Source organism: Phasianus colchicus, chromosome Z (assembly GCF_987193195.1).
Source record: "Phasianus colchicus chromosome Z, bPhaCol1.hap1.1, whole genome shotgun sequence".
Lineage (NCBI taxonomy): Eukaryota > Metazoa > Chordata > Aves > Galliformes > Phasianidae > Phasianus > Phasianus colchicus.
In genome coordinates this window covers 27,597,718-27,614,948 of record NC_143476.1, presented here as the reverse complement: position 1 = coordinate 27,614,948, position 17,231 = coordinate 27,597,718, and the positions used below count along the sequence as shown (strand labels likewise).

The following is a 17,231-nucleotide window of genomic DNA, read 5'->3' as shown; positions in this document are numbered from 1 at the left end:
ACACCTCCTTTAACTAGAACCAAGCCAACCTTTACACCTCTTTGGTCTTGTAAAATGGACCATTTCACCTGAAGTACAATTTTATTGCAGTGATCATGTTTGCTGTGTGCTGTGGTAAAACAAACTTTGCTCACACAGACCATATTGTAACATGATTTTTCCAGAAGGCACACTACAGCAGGGTGTCCAACCTCTTGGTTTGCGTGGGCCACACTGAGTAAAGAGGAGTCACCTCAGACTGCATATAAAATATACGATGTAGTTAATGTCAACAAGTAACAAAACGTTTTTTTCTATGTTTTTCTTTAAAAGTTAGAAAAAGAGGACAAAAAACCCATAAAATTAGTGGATTAATACGCATTATGGCATTGTGTGGTGCTGGTTAGTTGCAAGCTGAAGGGCTCATGTATGGCTTTGTTGTTTCCATTACTTGCTCCTGATTGTTACTCACTAAGTCTTATTATTCTCTGTAATTGTATAATTCGCAACCACTGGAAGTTAATAAATTATCTTCATGCCTGTCATTTTTTGAGGTGATTAAATACAAGGGGAAAAAAACACCGCCATTTGAATAAATAATCTTTTAAATTATGCCAATTCCAATTAAGTTTGGTACATTATACTGATAAAGAAGTGCTAGGCAACCTGGATAACCATTTGTAATGGCAGCCAATTCAGTCCTCCGTATAGCATCCACTCATTGTCCTTAGTTACATGTCTAGTTTGTTCTTAAATTAATAGGACTTCTTAAAAATATGCTTCATGTTCTAGCTGGAATATTTTATGATCCAAAGTTTGAATCAGAAGTCATCTGAAAAAATGAAGAAAAGAAAAAAGACCCAGAAGTGCCATCGAGTGCAGCCACCTCAGCTGGAGCAGCCAGGTGCTGGCCGATGTCTGGTCTCTGCTGTGTGTGTGGTGTTCTTTAAGCAATTAACATTTTGTGGTAATTATTCTGAGCTGTGCTACCCGTCATTAGCTATTCTGGTTATGTTGCTCTGTATGGGCAGTCGCTTAGTGCTGGTTTAATTACTATGGGGAGAACTGTGCAACGTTGTAGAGGACTTTAATATATTTTAGACAAAAATAGGTGTCATTTTCTCATACACTTGACAAAAAAAGGTGAATGTACATATTAATATAACCTTTATGTAAAAGATTTACAGATAAATTAAAAAAGGCAGTCATTAGCTAGTGCTTTGTTGTAGGGTTTCAGCAAGTAACTTTTTTATTTGCTGAAAATAAACAAGGGAAAAGTGTGTACAGCTACAGTTGAGCTCCTGCATCTAGTTTCCAAGCGTCTGATGCACATATCCAGTGCAATAATTATTGAGAAGTGTTTACCTTTCAGAATGTATTTATCTTTTCTTGTACCTACTAGAAAGTCACTGTGATCATGACATTTGGGATTGGCTGCCAAGGTTTGTTTTGAACTTGAGTGCCTTTGGAGATTTTCTTTTACTAAACATGTTTTACTGGAGATTTCCACCGTTGCAGCAATTTACTAAGTGTATTGAAATTGCATGTAAGATATTTTCTTACCAATTTTTTTTTTCAAAAATTGTCCTTGATTTGATCAGATTTCTGGGGAGAAAATATTCTGTAGGCAATAATTGCCACAATTTTACAGACTGCTTCTTCACTCTCACAGAAAAAATGCCTATTTTAAAAGGTGAAGCCTCTCACTACGACTCCGACCTGCACAACTTGCTATTCTGCTGCCAGTGTGCAGACGTGGCCTTTTACTCAGAAGACTCCAGCAAAGTGGTGAAAGCTCACAAGGTCATCTTGTGCTCGGTGAGCCACGTCTTCATGTTGCTCTTTGATGTGAAGAGTCCCGCGGACATCCACGACCCCTCCATCCTGCACACAGCACAGAGCCTGTTTGCAGTGGAAGCTGGGGCTGAGCTGCTCACTCCTCATGGTGTGCCACCATGCAGTGCGCCCGTCAGAGTGGTCGTTAAGGACTCTGTCTTCTGTTCCTGTCTGTCAGACATCCTGCACTTCATCTACTCAGGTACCCTGTGAAAATGGGCCCATCTGCTCAGTTCTGCTGCTACAGCAAATGTCCTGCTCAGGAGCATGTGCATTAACTGAAGAAGTGTGCTTTAGCTGTCACTGGGTCATGTATTGCTGCACCTACTTTATCCCTTGTGATTACTAGCAACTGAATATGAAAGAAGCCCTTTATCTACGTGTAATTTCAAAACTGAATTAGCTGTCATTCCTGATCCAACGAACAAAGCTTAATACTTTATTTAACAATTTCCACAAGCTAACGTCAATTATATTCAAAGCTTTACCAATAAAATCTAGAACTTGTGACAGTTTCACATTTCAGGGTTTTTAAATATTTTTAGAAAACATTTAGATTGACTGCATACTCTAAACACATAGAAGACAATGCAGGGTTACAGAGGTAAAACTGTCTTGTTTTCTCTTCTATATATGGTGGTACTCCAGAGAAAACAATGATAACTGGTCTGAATGCAGAGCGCTTCTATTTCATTTATTTTCCTATCAATTAAATCTAGGCAGTGGTCTCACCTAAATGAGATTAGCCATCCAGACAATTGAAAGATGCCAAAAAACTCCATCTGTCTTTGAAAGTTACCACAGCAAAGTGTACAAGGATAAAATTTGTGCTTTCGTAATTTTTCCTTTGACCACTGCCACCTGAACTGCAAATGGGGTTTGGCAATAATATTATTTACTGCAAATAATTTTTTGGCAATTGAGGCCTTCGGAGCCTTCACAAGCCATCAAAAGGCCATTTTAACTCTGACCAATTTTTGGAATTTTTAGCTTAGAAAGAAAGCTATTGAGACACATAATAGAGTATCACCAGTTTGATTCTGAAAGCCAGAAAGAAAGAAATCTGTTGAAAGCCATGTGCTTTTTTAAGTTACCAGTATTCAGAACACGACTGCTGGTTGAGGCACCTATAAAGCAGTTCAGATACTATGGAAGTCTCATAGTGAAGCATTCTGTATTGAATGCTTTCCTGCAATATGTGATAGTTGAGATGGGAGGAATCACAGAAATCCATTCTGAAAGCAAGAGAGATCACAGAATCACAGAATCATAGAGACCTCTGGAGATCGTTTAGTCCAATCTTCCTGCTAAGCCGGTTTCCCCAGAGTAGGTTACACAGGAAAGAGTCCCGATGCCTCAACCACACTGTCCATACTTGGTAGCATCACTGTGTAAGTCATCTCTAAGTTATCATGAAAACTTGACTGGCAGAACTGCATCTTCCTTTCCTAAGTGAAAATATCCAGCTGATCTATGTGCAAAAAATGTCATATCTGCAGGATGTTTTTGACATTGATAGCAAATTTTCTCTGCCTGCTGAGTGCTGTGCCTTTTCTATTTATAAGTCAACTTCACCTGGTTTTCTGACAGGTGCTTTCCAGTGGGAGCGATTAGAAGAAGATATAAAAAAGAAGTTGAAAGATTCTGAAAAAACTGAACATGTGCTTGAGAAAGTGAAATGTATCCTGAAAACTCCAGGGAAGGTACATCTAACACACTTAGAGTAACGTGTAGAAACAGTTACTGAAGTTCTCAGAAAATTCTTTCTTGCCAGTGCCCGTTTTACACTCAATTTAGTTTATGTGGTCTTCTACTGCTTTGTAAGTAGGTTGTTGTACAAATTTACGACACAGAAGCATAGGGATGCTGAGGTAATGTGCTGAATGAATGTAACCACTAAAAAGCACATAAGTAGATCTCCTAACAGGATTACTTTATTTATAGCTTCATGCACTGTCTAACAGTATGATGATGTGTTCCTAATTCTCATGTAGTAAGGCCTGCCCAGGGGAGCTTTACTTTCCCAAGTAGGTGCCAGAAATTTTGCTTCTGCAAGAGATTGGAAGACTTGATTTCCCTTATAAATGTGATGCAGAAATCCACCTATTGCTTAAGGTGTTTAATTCAGCTAGTGAATTTGCAGTAAAATATTGTTTACATTAAGTTAATTGTGTCAGTAGAAACTTGCAGTATAGAATTAGTTTTACAGCCATTTAGTTAGAGCTTTTATATATTCCCCAGCACTAAAGCACTTGCACACAGTATTTCTGTCAGTGTAAATGGGAAGTCATCTTGTCTCGAAATCAAGATCAACAGTATAAAGATCAAAAGTAACTGAGACATTCTAAGCCTGTTTTTTTTTGTTGTTGTTGTTTTTTAATTTGCTTGGGTTTTTTTTTGGGGGGGGAGAGGGGAGGATTAGATTGGATTTTGTTTGTTGTTATTTTCTTTTTAGGGCTTTTGTTATACTTTCAGAATACTTTTGTTTCATGTTTAAACTTTTCTTCTGCAAAACTTTGAGGACTAGAAGTGAATTGGGCCTGGGGGCTGAAATGGTAAGGAAGGTTGCAGATGTTGCAGATGTGAAGGATGCTGTTGGGTAGAATTACATAAAACAGATAGTGAAAGACTGTTGCCTAATTTCCTCACATAAATGATATCTTGTAATCACTTTTTTTTTTTTTTTTTCCTGTGGGCAACTGTACATGATAACTTCTGTTGATAATTTACTTTGCAGGTAAACAGCTTGCGGGACTGCCAGTCTCACCAGATAAAGCGGCTGTACAGTACCTCTCTCAGGCTGTTCTTTAACACGCCTGTACTGGCAGATGTCATATTCACAATACAAGGTACCTCTGCTCTTCATGTTGCCAGCAATTCTCCCCTCTGAAAGGAACTGGGAAGTGATAGAAACTGAATCAAAACTGAGAAAATGCGTGCACTTTCCTGTTTTTCGCTTATCAGTAGCACTTGTCTGAATGGAAGCTTTGGGGCAGTGTCCACGCTCAGCAGTTTGTTGAGCCTGGTGTTGTCTGCCTGTGTTGCTACAGGTTGTATCACTCAGATTTATGCATACTTCTGGTAGGCCTAGCAAAATGACGAGATGCTCCTGAACAGCCCAGCTCTCCTTTAGTCTGTAAGGAGCATACATCACAGCCCTGTCTCATGGGTGACTTTTTTCAGAAAGTAAAAATGCCTTCACTGTTAAATGCAAAAAAGATTATAAAAAGATTTTTAAAATGCATGTTTTTGTGAGAACAAGAATTAGGTTGTGTTTTAAATGCTAATGAGTTTCTCATGCCCACTCTTCATGCAGAAGTGGTCTTTTAGTTTAACAGTTGTTTAATTATTTTAGGTTCAAACCTCTGAGTCAAATATGAAACATTAATCTCTCAAAAAATAAGCAGATGGGGACAGGCAGATTCCTTCTAAATGTTCTGTTTAATAATGTAGTAAAAGCTTAAAAAAATCTTTGAAAATGAGAACAAAATCCTAATGTTGAATCTAACAACAAGAGCAGTTCAGCTCTGTGACCCATTCCTGAGAGTCTCTGTGGGAATTTGATGAAACTACTATTGTATATTTTACAGAACAAAAATTAGTGCCAATTGACTCAACTTGTACCTTTTTAAAAAAGCGCACTTGTCCGATAAGAAAATGTAGGCTTATTTTTTTAATATCTGATAAGTCTTTCAGGATTTTTCACTAATTCGAAAATCACAGTTATTACATTAAAAGTGAGTAATTACCAAGTGATACTCAATTTAGTATAATCTGTAGCGTGGCTTAAGAGGAAAGGAAAAAGAAGCACAAGTGAACAGAAAGAGAACAAAAATGAGGAAATAGCAGATGTTATGACAATGTTGGGTAGGTGGCAAGGTTGTGGTTGAGTAGGAAATTAAAATTGACTTCTGTGTAGGCGCATGTGCTGTACTTAGCTGTCAGTTGGCATGTTTCCTACAATTTGATGAAATCACGTACCTCTGACTCAAGTTCTCATTCTTTTGGTGGTTGCTGTCCTGCCAACGTTTGTCTGTCAGGCAGGACTGCTGAATTCAGCTGAACTCCAAGGAAGTCGGGGTGTTGGCACTGATGTCTTGGATGATAGGCATGTTCAAGAGGAGGCTGCAAGACCCTCTGTTATTGTGCCTTCCAGTAGTGGAGTGCATGATTCACTTATAAATGTTACAAAATGGAATAATGTATGACCACTGTTTTCAAGAGATAATTATCAAGAAACGACTTCTAGATGAAAAAGTTGGTCTAGATAAATTTATGTTGATGTAATGGATTAAACAGAATGTTATCTGTAATATGTTACCTTCCTCTGTTTTGTGTGATTATGTGCAAGTTGGATTGGAACACGCATTTGTTGGGTTGCTGGTGAACATGCAATGAACATCATGTTTCTGGTTGATAAAATGTTGGCCTATTTGGAACACTTGTTAGGAGCAAATTGTAATAAGAAATTTGGTATTTCTTTTTAAGATCTTATCTGGTAGCGTGATGCTTGCATTTGCTAGTGGCTATTAGATAAATGTAAACATCTTGAATGGCACAAAATGAAAATATTATTATTACCTATATATTATTATATAATTTTATATGTATATAATATATATTATCATATATATATTATTATCTATAAAATATTATTATCTATATGATATTGTTAATGTCAAAAAAAACTGCTCATAATCATCACAATTGATGTGCATGCAATCTGAAAAAAAATGCAAAACTTAACATGAAGACCATATCATGTGTGTAAACTTGTCATGGATTTTTCTCTTGCATCCTGCAGGTGCAAATGTACCAGCCCACAGAGCAGTTCTGGTAGCTCGCTGTGAGGTAATGGCAGCTATGTTTAATGGTAATTATCTAGAAGCAAATAGCATTCTGGTTCCAGTGTATGGGGTTTCCAAAGACACTTTCCTCTCCTTTCTAGAGTATCTCTATACCGACTCCTGCTATCCAGGTAAGAAAACTTTAAAATATAAACAGTATTCCATGTTGAGTTGTTAAGAATGAATGGATAGAAAGTGATATGGCAGCATTTATTGCATTAAGAAATACCAATAGGCTGCTGGATAATGTCTCAAGAAAAAAAATTGGTGATAAAAAATAAATCAGTCTTATTCAAGTATTTTTCAAGTATTCCTTGGAACAGGCTGCCCAAAGAGGTTGTGGATGCCCCATCTCTCAAGGCATCCAAGGCCAGGCTGGATGTGGCTCTGGGCAGCCTGGTCTGGTGGTTGGCCACCCTGCACATAGCAGGGGGTTGAAACTAAATGATCATTATGGTCCTTTTCAATCCAGGCCATTCTATGATTCTATGATTTTAAAACCAATATGCAAGGAGGGCAGTGCTGTAATCATCTTATGCTTACATAGCAAAACTGAATAGAAAGTGTGAAATTCTGTTTCTTGTCACTAAAACATTCTGAATTTTCTCTCTACACCAAAGTAGTATTACTTTCTAATCCAAATTCTGGGTTTTATTTCAAAATCTTCATTTTGGAAGGCATATGTTTTGTGATGCTTTATATAAATAAAGTTAACTTGAAAGAATTCCTTATTGATGTACATTAATATCTTACTTGCATATAAAGCACCTCTAATTATATTTAAGCTGGAATATTTGTTGGGAATAATGAACTAAATTTCTTTATTTCTTATCTTTTTTCTTCTTCACTGAGAAGAAAAGCCTTCTTAAATATGAAATATGAATTAATTATAGATAATCTTCCTTTGATAAAATGAATGATGGCGCTTTATATAATTTTTTTTTTTTCTCCTTAGATAATTCTATTTTGCTGTTAGTTTTTTTTGTGGTTCCCTTTTCAGTCCTCCTAACATTTCACTATCCATTGAGTTAAATATGCAACCTCTACAGCATTTTAAAAATAATTTTGCTGCCTTTCTCCTTCAGTCTTTTTTTTTTACTGTATTTTCTCTTACGAGTATTGCAGATGTTCTCTTTTGAAAGAGAAGTTATAAACTTTCATCATTCTAATTATCACTAGCTTTAAAGAGATCAGCGGCATTTGACTTAGCATCTTCAAGACATACGACATTGACTATAGTTTATTATTCATGCCTTCTAAACATTTATCAACTACTCTTTTTCCTGCTATTTAAATACTTTATCAGGGAAATAGTGATGAAACAAGCCTATAATGATAATAATGAAAAATAAAAGAACACAACAGCATTTTGATTTCGCGTTCGTCATTAAATGTTTAAAAGATCAGTCTGTAAAAAGCAGCTTCAGCCATCTTCTCAGATAAGTAAAGTGTGCGTAATAACTGATGTTCTGTTGCCTTTTCAGCCAGTATTCTCCAAGCTATGTCCCTCTTGATCTGTGCAGAGATGTACCAAGTAATGAGGCTCCAGCATATCTGTGAGCTCTACATTATCACACAGCTCCAGAGCATGCCTAGTAGAGAACTGGCGTCCACAAGTCTCAGCATTGTTAGCTTGCTCAAAAAAGCTAAGGTATTACTTTCTTATAATAAAGAAGAATATATATATGTTCACTGTTACTAGGTGGGAGGGAGGGGGAGGATTTTTTTTTTTTTAATGTAACTGTTAAAATATTGATTGACGTAACAGTTTCACTTCTGAGGGCAAGTGTTGATTTATAATCCGGTGAATAGGAATTTCTGGTGGCACATTGCAGTGATTAAGTTTAATTTCTGCCAAAAGGGTATGTTAAAGGCAACTGAAGGTGCACTACCTCCTCTTTTAGTCAAAAAGGTAAACTGTATTATATCCAACTGCCACAGAAAATCTCACTTGATTAATAGATATTGAGTGAAAAGGCTGAAAAAAAAAAAAAAAAAAAAAACAGAGAAAGGGCAGATTTGGAAAGCAAAGGAGAAAAACAAAATGTTTACAAGGAAGGATATTATCTTACAGAAATAGGATTTTGTGGAGAAGAAATAGCATCATGCCTCACTTATAAAGAGCAAGAGCAAATTTAAATGATCACATCTGGGAGATACCTATATAGGCAACCTGTTTTTTAAACTGTAGTTTCTAAAAAGCAGTCTTTAAAAAATGTTTTCCTTTTGTGCCTTTGCTTGAGTGAATGTGTAGAGATTCCCAGAAATTAAAATGTCTCATCAACTTTTTAACTGTGTGTGTTATGGTACTGGGCTTTGTTGCTGCTCCTAAATTGGTCCAAATAATCTGAGTGCACCCAGGACATTCACACAGGAGGAAACACCCAGATTCAGTACTGTTCCTGAGGGACTAAAGCTGCAGGAGCTACCTAGCACACTGAGGCAAAGTGGAGGCAGAGGATCTTCCTCATCCTCCTTTTTCTGAAGCTCTGCTACTATACAGAAGCCAAACATTTCAAGATTCACCACCAAAAGGAGACCGAGGGGTTAGTTCAGACAGCTGGAGGAGAGCAGTTTTGTCGTTCATTCATGGATCTGTGTCCATTTACATATCTCTGTCAATGTCCCTTTCAACTCCTCCTGTTAAAACTTTATTTAATAGAATGTTATGTTAATAGCTGTAATCTGAAATATTTTGTCATGGGAAGTGTGGTTGCTTTTCTCTTTTCTTTTAGACTTGATAGTATTAAATTGTTGTTTGTATTTCCTTCTTGCAGTTTCACAATTCTGATTGCCTTTCCACTTGGCTTCTTCATTTTATTGCCACTAACTACCTCATCTTCAGTCAAAAGCCTGAATTTCAAGATCTTTCAGGTAGCTGTTTCCAGATTACTTTTTAACAATACATATTTTAAAATTCTGCTGAGACCAGAAGGGAGATACTGAATAATAATACTTCTGCGTGAAAAGATGACTAGGACTTTTCTCGATATACTGTGTAGAACAATTCAAAATCTGTTGGAATCAGATGATCCACCACCTCATTGTGAGTCTCACAATGAGACACATAAAGAGCAGCACAGTAAGCACTTCATACATTTGTCTTTTGATTCCTGTTGTGATGACCAGCATAGCCAATCCCTCCTGTCTCTGAATCAGCTTGTGCACTTTGATCATCACATGACATCCCTTTCACACTCTTATACATATAAGCTTGTTTAGCCTGTTCTCATTATTGAAACTACTGAGTCACTCACAATACTTGCTGTTTAAAGATGTGGAGTTTTTTGTAGGTAGACAGCAGGATTCTTGTGGTACTATCCAGCAGATATTTTGAAATGAACTAACATTTAATTAATAAACTCTGAAGTAAGTAAGCCCAGACTCTTCCAGGGAACTGGTACTTATTTTCCAATATAGAGTATATTTGTATCCTGACATGTAATCTTAGATTTGTCCATTACCTACTTTTTTTAAAATCTCTTTTGTCTCTCTGATGAAAGTGTTCTTGACAGGTGCAACTCTTTTCATTTCAACAAAAATTAATTAAAAGTCTTCTTTCCTCATTTGCAAGATCCACATATTGCAAGTCTTAAATATGTAAGACTTACAGACTTACATATATGTATGATGACTGATGGTTTCTGATTGTTACAAACAGAGAAAGGAGAGTTGGGTCCTCCCTGCTTCATTTGGACCTGAGTTTCATCCTCCAGTGGGCCATCTGCCCCTCTTCTGAAACACCCATTTTGTACAGTCAGAATTGGATGATGAGTGAGAGAAGAGCAACTGCATTGGTGGATGTAATTCACATGGAGGTTCATGGTTTGATCCTCTGCCTTCTGATTCAGGTGTCAGAGTGTGTTTGAACTGCGCTTGCTACAGGGCTTCAGTCTCAACTACTCTGAGATTCTTCTGAATGTGTAGAAATCAGGGTTTTCCCTCAATTTGGTGAAGGTGGGAGTGCCTCTGGCTTTCCATTACTGAGGTACAAGAGAACAAAGACTCAGTGGTTTATGGGTCACTTCAGGGATTCATCTAGGCAGAGCTACCCTCCCATTTTACAGTGGGATAATGGTTTTATGTGGCTGTTGTTGCTAGAATCATAAAATCACAGAATTATTAAGCTTGGAAAAGACTCCAAGACTATCTAGTCCAACTGTCAGCCCACCCCCACCATGTCCACTAACCATGTCCCTCCATGACACATCTATGTGTTTCTTGAACACCTCTAGGGATGATGACTCTCTGTGGACAGCCTGTTAAGAAGCCTGTTACTTCATTTGTTTTCCCCCGTTGTATTCTGACTCAGAAAACTGGAAACTCTAACTCTCTTCTCTTATTTAGAAAGATGCTACTATCTCATTCAAAACTGCATCTGACACTCAGACCTACATAGGCAGTCCCTAGCATAGTCCACATTCACTGAACATTCTCTGACTTTTCACACTCAAATTAGTGCTACCAGAGCACTGTCAGACAGGACACTGATCTATGGAAAGTTTTTTCTAAAGGTTTTAGGGCTGCTTCTCCCTGTCAATATCAGCAGGAAAATCTTTATTAGAAGATTGTTTTCTGCTGTGGAAAGTTGTAAGGGTGCTTTTGCTTGCATATGCAGTTACCTAGGTGTATATCAGTCTGTACAAGCCTGCTACGATACTGTAGAAGTGATGCTTCTAATGGTCAGGACATGTTCCAACAATGCCCAAATAACTCAGGGATGAGCTGTAGAGTATCACCATGCCATATGTTTGCTGAGCCATTGCCTGGAGTTGCCTCCATGCCTTCACCATGTGTAAAGCACCCAGAGCTGGTGTAGCTGTTGGTTTTTGGAGGTTTCTGAAATCGATGGTTGTGACTGGTACCCAGTTGGCCCAGCCTCTGGTGGAAAGCAGCCATGGATCTACTTGTGGGAAAAGGGCATCCAGAGAGTTGGCTGGTAGTTCTTGAAGTTTGCTATCAGCATGTATGGTAGCCTTCCCTTTGCTTTTCTCTTTCCTATGAGCCACTGCCATACAACTCATGGAGAGATCAGCATGTCCCGCTCCATCAAACTTGCACTGAGAAAGCTGGAGTCAAAAAATGAGGGTGTAAATGTAAAAACATATGAAACAGACAAAAACATTCTGTTCTGGCTTGCAGGACACCAGTACTCTCACAGGCACAGCCCAGATGGAAACTCACTGGTAGCTGGCAGCAGTTACTGTTATTCAGTGTTGTTATTCAGAACATCATCACGTAACATCATCTTCAGTTTCAAGGAGAACAGTGGAGCATGAGGGAGCTGATTACTAGTACCTTTTCTATGGCTGAAATATTGAAATCTTCAAAGGCACCCCTGCATTCTGCACAAGATAAATGAAAGATGTTAGAGAATCACAGAACTGTAGGGATTGGAAGGGACTTCCAGAGAGAACCTGGAACCTGCCAAAGCAGGTTCCCTACACCAGGTTGCACAAGTAGGTGTCCAGGTGGGGCTTGAATATCTCCAGAGAAGGAGACTCCACAACCTCCCTGGGCAGCCTGTTCCAGTGCTCCGTCACTCTCACTGTAAAGAAATTCTTGTGCACCTGTTGCCTATTGCCTATTACTAATATACCTTCCTATTGCTTGTTACTGATGTAACTTCCCTGCCTCACCGCTCTTCAAGATCTCTTCTGTACTTTGGTCTCTGTCCCACTTGATCCAAGACTGATGCTGGATGATTTGGGTATGGCTGGAGTGTAGGGATGAAAATGCATACTTGTGCAAAGGCAAGGAGATTTTACCTAAGTACTGCGACTAATGACTCTGTTATGTGATTTTATGATGTCAGTGACAGAAAATGTGGAATGAAAGACAAAATTCTTGCTAATTTGTTAATTGACCTCTTCACCTTGTTTTTTGTAGTCTCAAGACAAACTATTGTCTTAGATTGAAATAACCTCCTTTATAGTGTTTCAGCATGGAAAAGCTCCTGTGGTTGATTCCCATGTTTAGTTATCTTCTGAGGATTAAGAATATCCTTTTTTAGGATGATCTTCCTTCTCTCTTTAATAAGTATTACATCTGTTTTATTATGAAACGTATTTATTACTCACAGTAGCAAGAGAACATCTAAAAGCTTCTACACTATGTATACTACAGTAAGATCTAGACAAAAGGGACAATGGTAATTTCAACTTCACTGTTTTATTTGCATTTCTATCCATGATGTTTTTAAACAAATTCGAGAGACTTTTTGCAGCCTGTGCATTCATCCCTGTGTATATATTATGGTTAATTCATTTATTGCTTTGTTTAGTGGAGGAGCGCAGTTTCGTAGAGATGCACAGATGGCCATCCAGTATGTACCTGAAGCAACTTGCTGAATACAGGAATTACATCCACTCTCAGAAATGCCACTGCACAGTAATGTAAGGAGACTGAACATACTGGAAGTGCATCTCAGCTGGGAAATGTCTAAATGGGGATCATATGAAGTACAATAAATGTATCAGCAGCAAAAATGAACACTGATGTGCCCTTGAACACTGTATGCAATACTGTAGCACACTTACTAATTTGGTTTCAATTTGGTAATAAATTATTCTACTTTTTTTCCCTTAAAGCTGTAAGAAATGTATCATGAAGAATTCTTGGGGGATGAAGATTTCACATTTACAGAGTTTAAACTGGGTCATGTCATGACTGACATCCGTTCCACTTTTTAATTGGATGTCATGGTCATTTTCAGCTGTTAAGGTGTTGAAAATGTTTTTTGTTTTTTTTTTTTTAAATCTGTGTATAGTAGGAATAAGATCATCATTGCTAGGATGCTGAGAGGCCAACTCATAATATCTCATAATACTAAAATTTACTGCAATTTATTCGTTTGCAAAATATAGAGTAAGATTAATACATGCTTCAGTAAGCTTTAATTTTCTACTCCAAGTTAAATTTGTTCCTTCTTTCAGTAGGAATCTTATAGTCATATAGTCAGACATTTTAATCCTGGGGAATGCCTATGCATCGGTATATTCTTTAGTGCCTGCCAAATTTCTAGAAATAAAAATACTTTTTCCTCCCAGTAAGTAACATAAGACAGCTTGCTTTCATAATTTGTAGAGCAGTTTTGTTAGTGAGGTCATACTGTATGTCCATACTTTCTGAATGCATGGTTACTTTCTCAGATACAAGAAGTGAATCTTGAATACTGCGCAAAGGATGACTCTTAAACAGCAGACAGCCTTTAAGAGTATGTTCTTTGGATCACAGATCTGAATTATTCATCTCTCTTACCATTAATATTGTAGTATGTATTACTGTTATGAGAAATGAACCCAACATTTACACTGAGAATATTTATCTGAGTATAGCATTATTATCAGTCTTCTTGTACTTTTTTTTTCCAATTCCACTTTGCCATTTACCCTTAGTTTTGTTATGTGTTATCTGAGCCTAGAAAGACAAAGGAAAGACAGAAAAAATATTGAGTGTTTCCCCAAATTTCAGAGCAGAGCATCTCAAATGTACCAGGAAACTGTCTGTGAGATGAAGACAGAATTGTAAATTGCTGAAGCTGAATCCTTTCTGCTTATATGACCATTTTTTTCTACCATTTCATTACATTTTCATAGGCAAATTTTTCTTCTCAAATTCCACGCTGGAATCAAAAGAATGTTGTTTCTTTCTGGAGATGTTTTGCATAAAGTGGAACAATGTCTTCTATTCTGGGAAAGAGAAAGTAAAATTTTTCTCTTGGCTGGCTAGTGCAGGCTGGAAATTCTAAGATTAGTTTATATAACAATGACAAATCACTTTTATTTTTAGCTCCTTTAGTCAAGAGACCTTAGAGTTCATTAAAAGACAAGATATCACTGCATCTTGCACATATATAGAGCATTACATTGCTTTTTCAAGACCACTGGAAAAAAAAAGTGAAAAAAAAGATTAGGAAATAAATATGTATTGCACTTGAATTAATAGAAAGGGTTTCTTTTCCTAATTATGTCATTTACCTTAAAAGCATAAATTAGCTGGCTAGATAGGAGTAAAACTTGTATTTTCTCTGAGCACACAGTCATGAACGAAAATGGGCACACAGCTGAACTTTACCTTGCCTAGATGCCTGGCCGCATACTCAGTCAGTGCATGCTTCTGTATCAGCAGCCAGCTCAATCACTGATGATATGGTTTATATGACTCACACTGACTTCTTGTACAAAACTAAGGCAAATTTAAGTGAATGTTTGCCTGTGTTGCATGCAGTCCTAAATTTTTAATGCTTTGAAAGCTTTCCTAGTCTTATTTTGCTAGAAGTTAGTATTTTGCCAGTAATTTAAGTTAAGATGAAATACTATTTTTAACTTTATGCAGATGTTTTGTAGACATTTAAGTTGGCTTAATGGGTATATGAAATTTGTATCCAACCAATATTTTGATATTGTGGCAATCACAGGTTTTATACGGAGAAACCAGGCAGTGTAAAGATATTTATTATTTATTCACAGGTTTACCGCATTATACTATTCAGGCATTAAGACAGCTTTCCACCTTACTGAGTATCCCCATAATGCCACCTGTATCAGGTGGAGATACGTTAATTTTGCAAATATAGAACATGAGAGAAATTTAAATTCTTAGAATAATTGTAATTGCTAATTCTCATTTTTATCCCATGTGATGATTTTCTTTAGAAATGTGTTTATCCTAAAACTATTTTTAAAACTGATAGCTTGATATTAGCTGAGAGCAGATCATGATGCTTGGTTAGATGCTGATGGTATTTTTTTAGTATTCTGATAGACAGTACAGTACAGAGATCATGGATCAGAAATTATTGCCCTATTGAATTTGTTATTTGTGAATAATTTTGTATGAATTATTGTTAGGATCTTTGATATGGCATAAAGTAAAATTTAGGAAGCAGGCTGGAAAGAGTTATTTAAACAAGTGAATTTGAAAAGGCAGAGGAAAGCTGATGTGTTATTACTGTAGGAAATTACTGCTCAAGATGTTTTACAGGTAATCCACAGAGTTACCCTATTAGTAGCATCCTGTTCACTTTAAAATAGATTTGTCAAATTCTGATAAACAACGTATTATAAAGTGAAATAGTTTTTGATTTTGTTACAGCCCCAGAGTTTTTTTCTCTGTGAGAACTAGGATTTGCATCTAGACAGAATCCACAGAACCAGCAGCTGCCTCAACATGATGGCATTCTAAGCTACATTTCTTACACAGCCCTGGGGGTGGCAGGCAGAAACTCAAATGTCCCGATGCCAACTCACAAGGGTTGCACAGGTCCCAGCATCTCCTGACTCCAAGAGCATTGGGAATGTTGGGCTCAAAGAAAGACAGGTTGTGAATGTGGGTAACCTTAGGCAGTAGCTGAGCAGGTTTCAGAGGGTTTGAGATTACAAAATGGACAGACATTTAGGTAGAAATTTGACTTCCAAATCCTTCATTGGAGATGGATCTTGAAATTCTCTTTTAGAAGTGGAGTTGTATAAGTAATAGATTACACTGTGTAATTTTCACCATGTATATGTGTATGCTTGTCCCAACCCAGCACTAAGACCTATACCAACTGATAAAAAACATTTCTCCACTAATAGTGTTTTCCACAGTATAATTAATGAATTTTTGCTGTAGTCCATTAGGTGTTGGTGTATTTGATTTGGGAAAACAGAATTATAAGAAAAAAAGATTATTCCATTATGCATATGCTTGTTCTTTCAATATGCCATGAATAAATGTACATGCTATTTGATTTAATATTTAAAATTTTGCTACAAAATAAAAAGATTTTCTCTAGTCACTCTCATGATTATTGTCTCATTTGTGTTACATTTGTGATTACTGTTGAAAATATTTTGATAGCTTATTAACTTACCATTTATATATGATGTGATAAGTGAGGGGAAAAAAAAGTAACTTTGTACTGCAGTATCTCCCCAGACCCTGAAGTAAGGCCCTCTCCATTCAGTGACGTTTTCTCCCTCGTCATGTCAATCTGAGATGAATTCTTTAAGTTTTGGTGAATAGTTCTGTGTTAGACCAAAAGGATTTAGCTACTGATTCATTTCTGAAGTTACAATCACATTGCCATTTAGATTGTTAGCCATCCTCTAACAAGCCCAGACACTGTCTTCACTGATTCGTACAAGGAGAACAAGAAATGTGTAAAGTATTTTGCATAGCTGTTCTTGCTAGTGATGTCGCAAAGAGCAAGTGATCTGTCTCATCAGCTCCCAACAATGCTTATTATCTGCAGAAAATGAGGTGAGACAAAGCTGAGTAATTACAAAAAGCAGCTCCACTGTTCCTCTGAGTAAGAGGCAGAAGGGTCTCAGTATTACAGCTCTACTTGAAAAGGCCAATCCATTTCATAGAATCATACAATCATAGAATCACAAGATTGGAAACGACCTGTAATATCATATAGTCCAACCGCCTTCTCATTACCACTGCTACCTAAACTAAATATCACGCAGCTCCTCATCCAGATGCCTTTTGAACACTGCCAGGGACGGCGACTCCACCACATCCCTGGGCAGCCATCCCAGTGCCTGACCACTCTCTGAGAGAAAAAGCTTTTCCTCATGT

The 17,231-nt window shown here is 37.2% G+C and overlaps 1 protein-coding gene across 4 annotated transcripts in view; it reads left to right on the top strand.

Annotated features, from left to right (window-relative positions):
• The window catches only part of RHOBTB3 (Rho related BTB domain containing 3), a 30,331-nt gene extending 13,888 nt beyond the window's left edge, over positions 1-16,443 (top strand). For 2 of the 4 annotated variants that reach the window (XM_090131215.1, XM_031605293.2), the window contains exons 5-12: positions 772-883; positions 1,652-2,017; positions 3,406-3,518; positions 4,553-4,664; positions 6,620-6,793; positions 8,147-8,313; positions 9,440-9,536; positions 12,946-16,443. In XM_090131215.1, coding sequence (XP_089987341.1) covers positions 772-883; positions 1,652-2,017; positions 3,406-3,518; positions 4,553-4,664; positions 6,620-6,793; positions 8,147-8,313; positions 9,440-9,536; positions 12,946-13,061 — 1,257 coding nt within the window. In that variant the 3' untranslated portion in view covers positions 13,062-16,443. The remainder of the gene's footprint in view (positions 1-771; positions 884-1,651; positions 2,018-3,405; positions 3,519-4,552; positions 4,665-6,619; positions 6,794-8,146; positions 8,314-9,439; positions 9,537-12,945) is intronic. The other 2 variants (XM_090131216.1, XM_090131217.1) reach the window with 2 other exon arrangements.
• Positions 16,444-17,231: the final 788 nt, after the last annotated feature.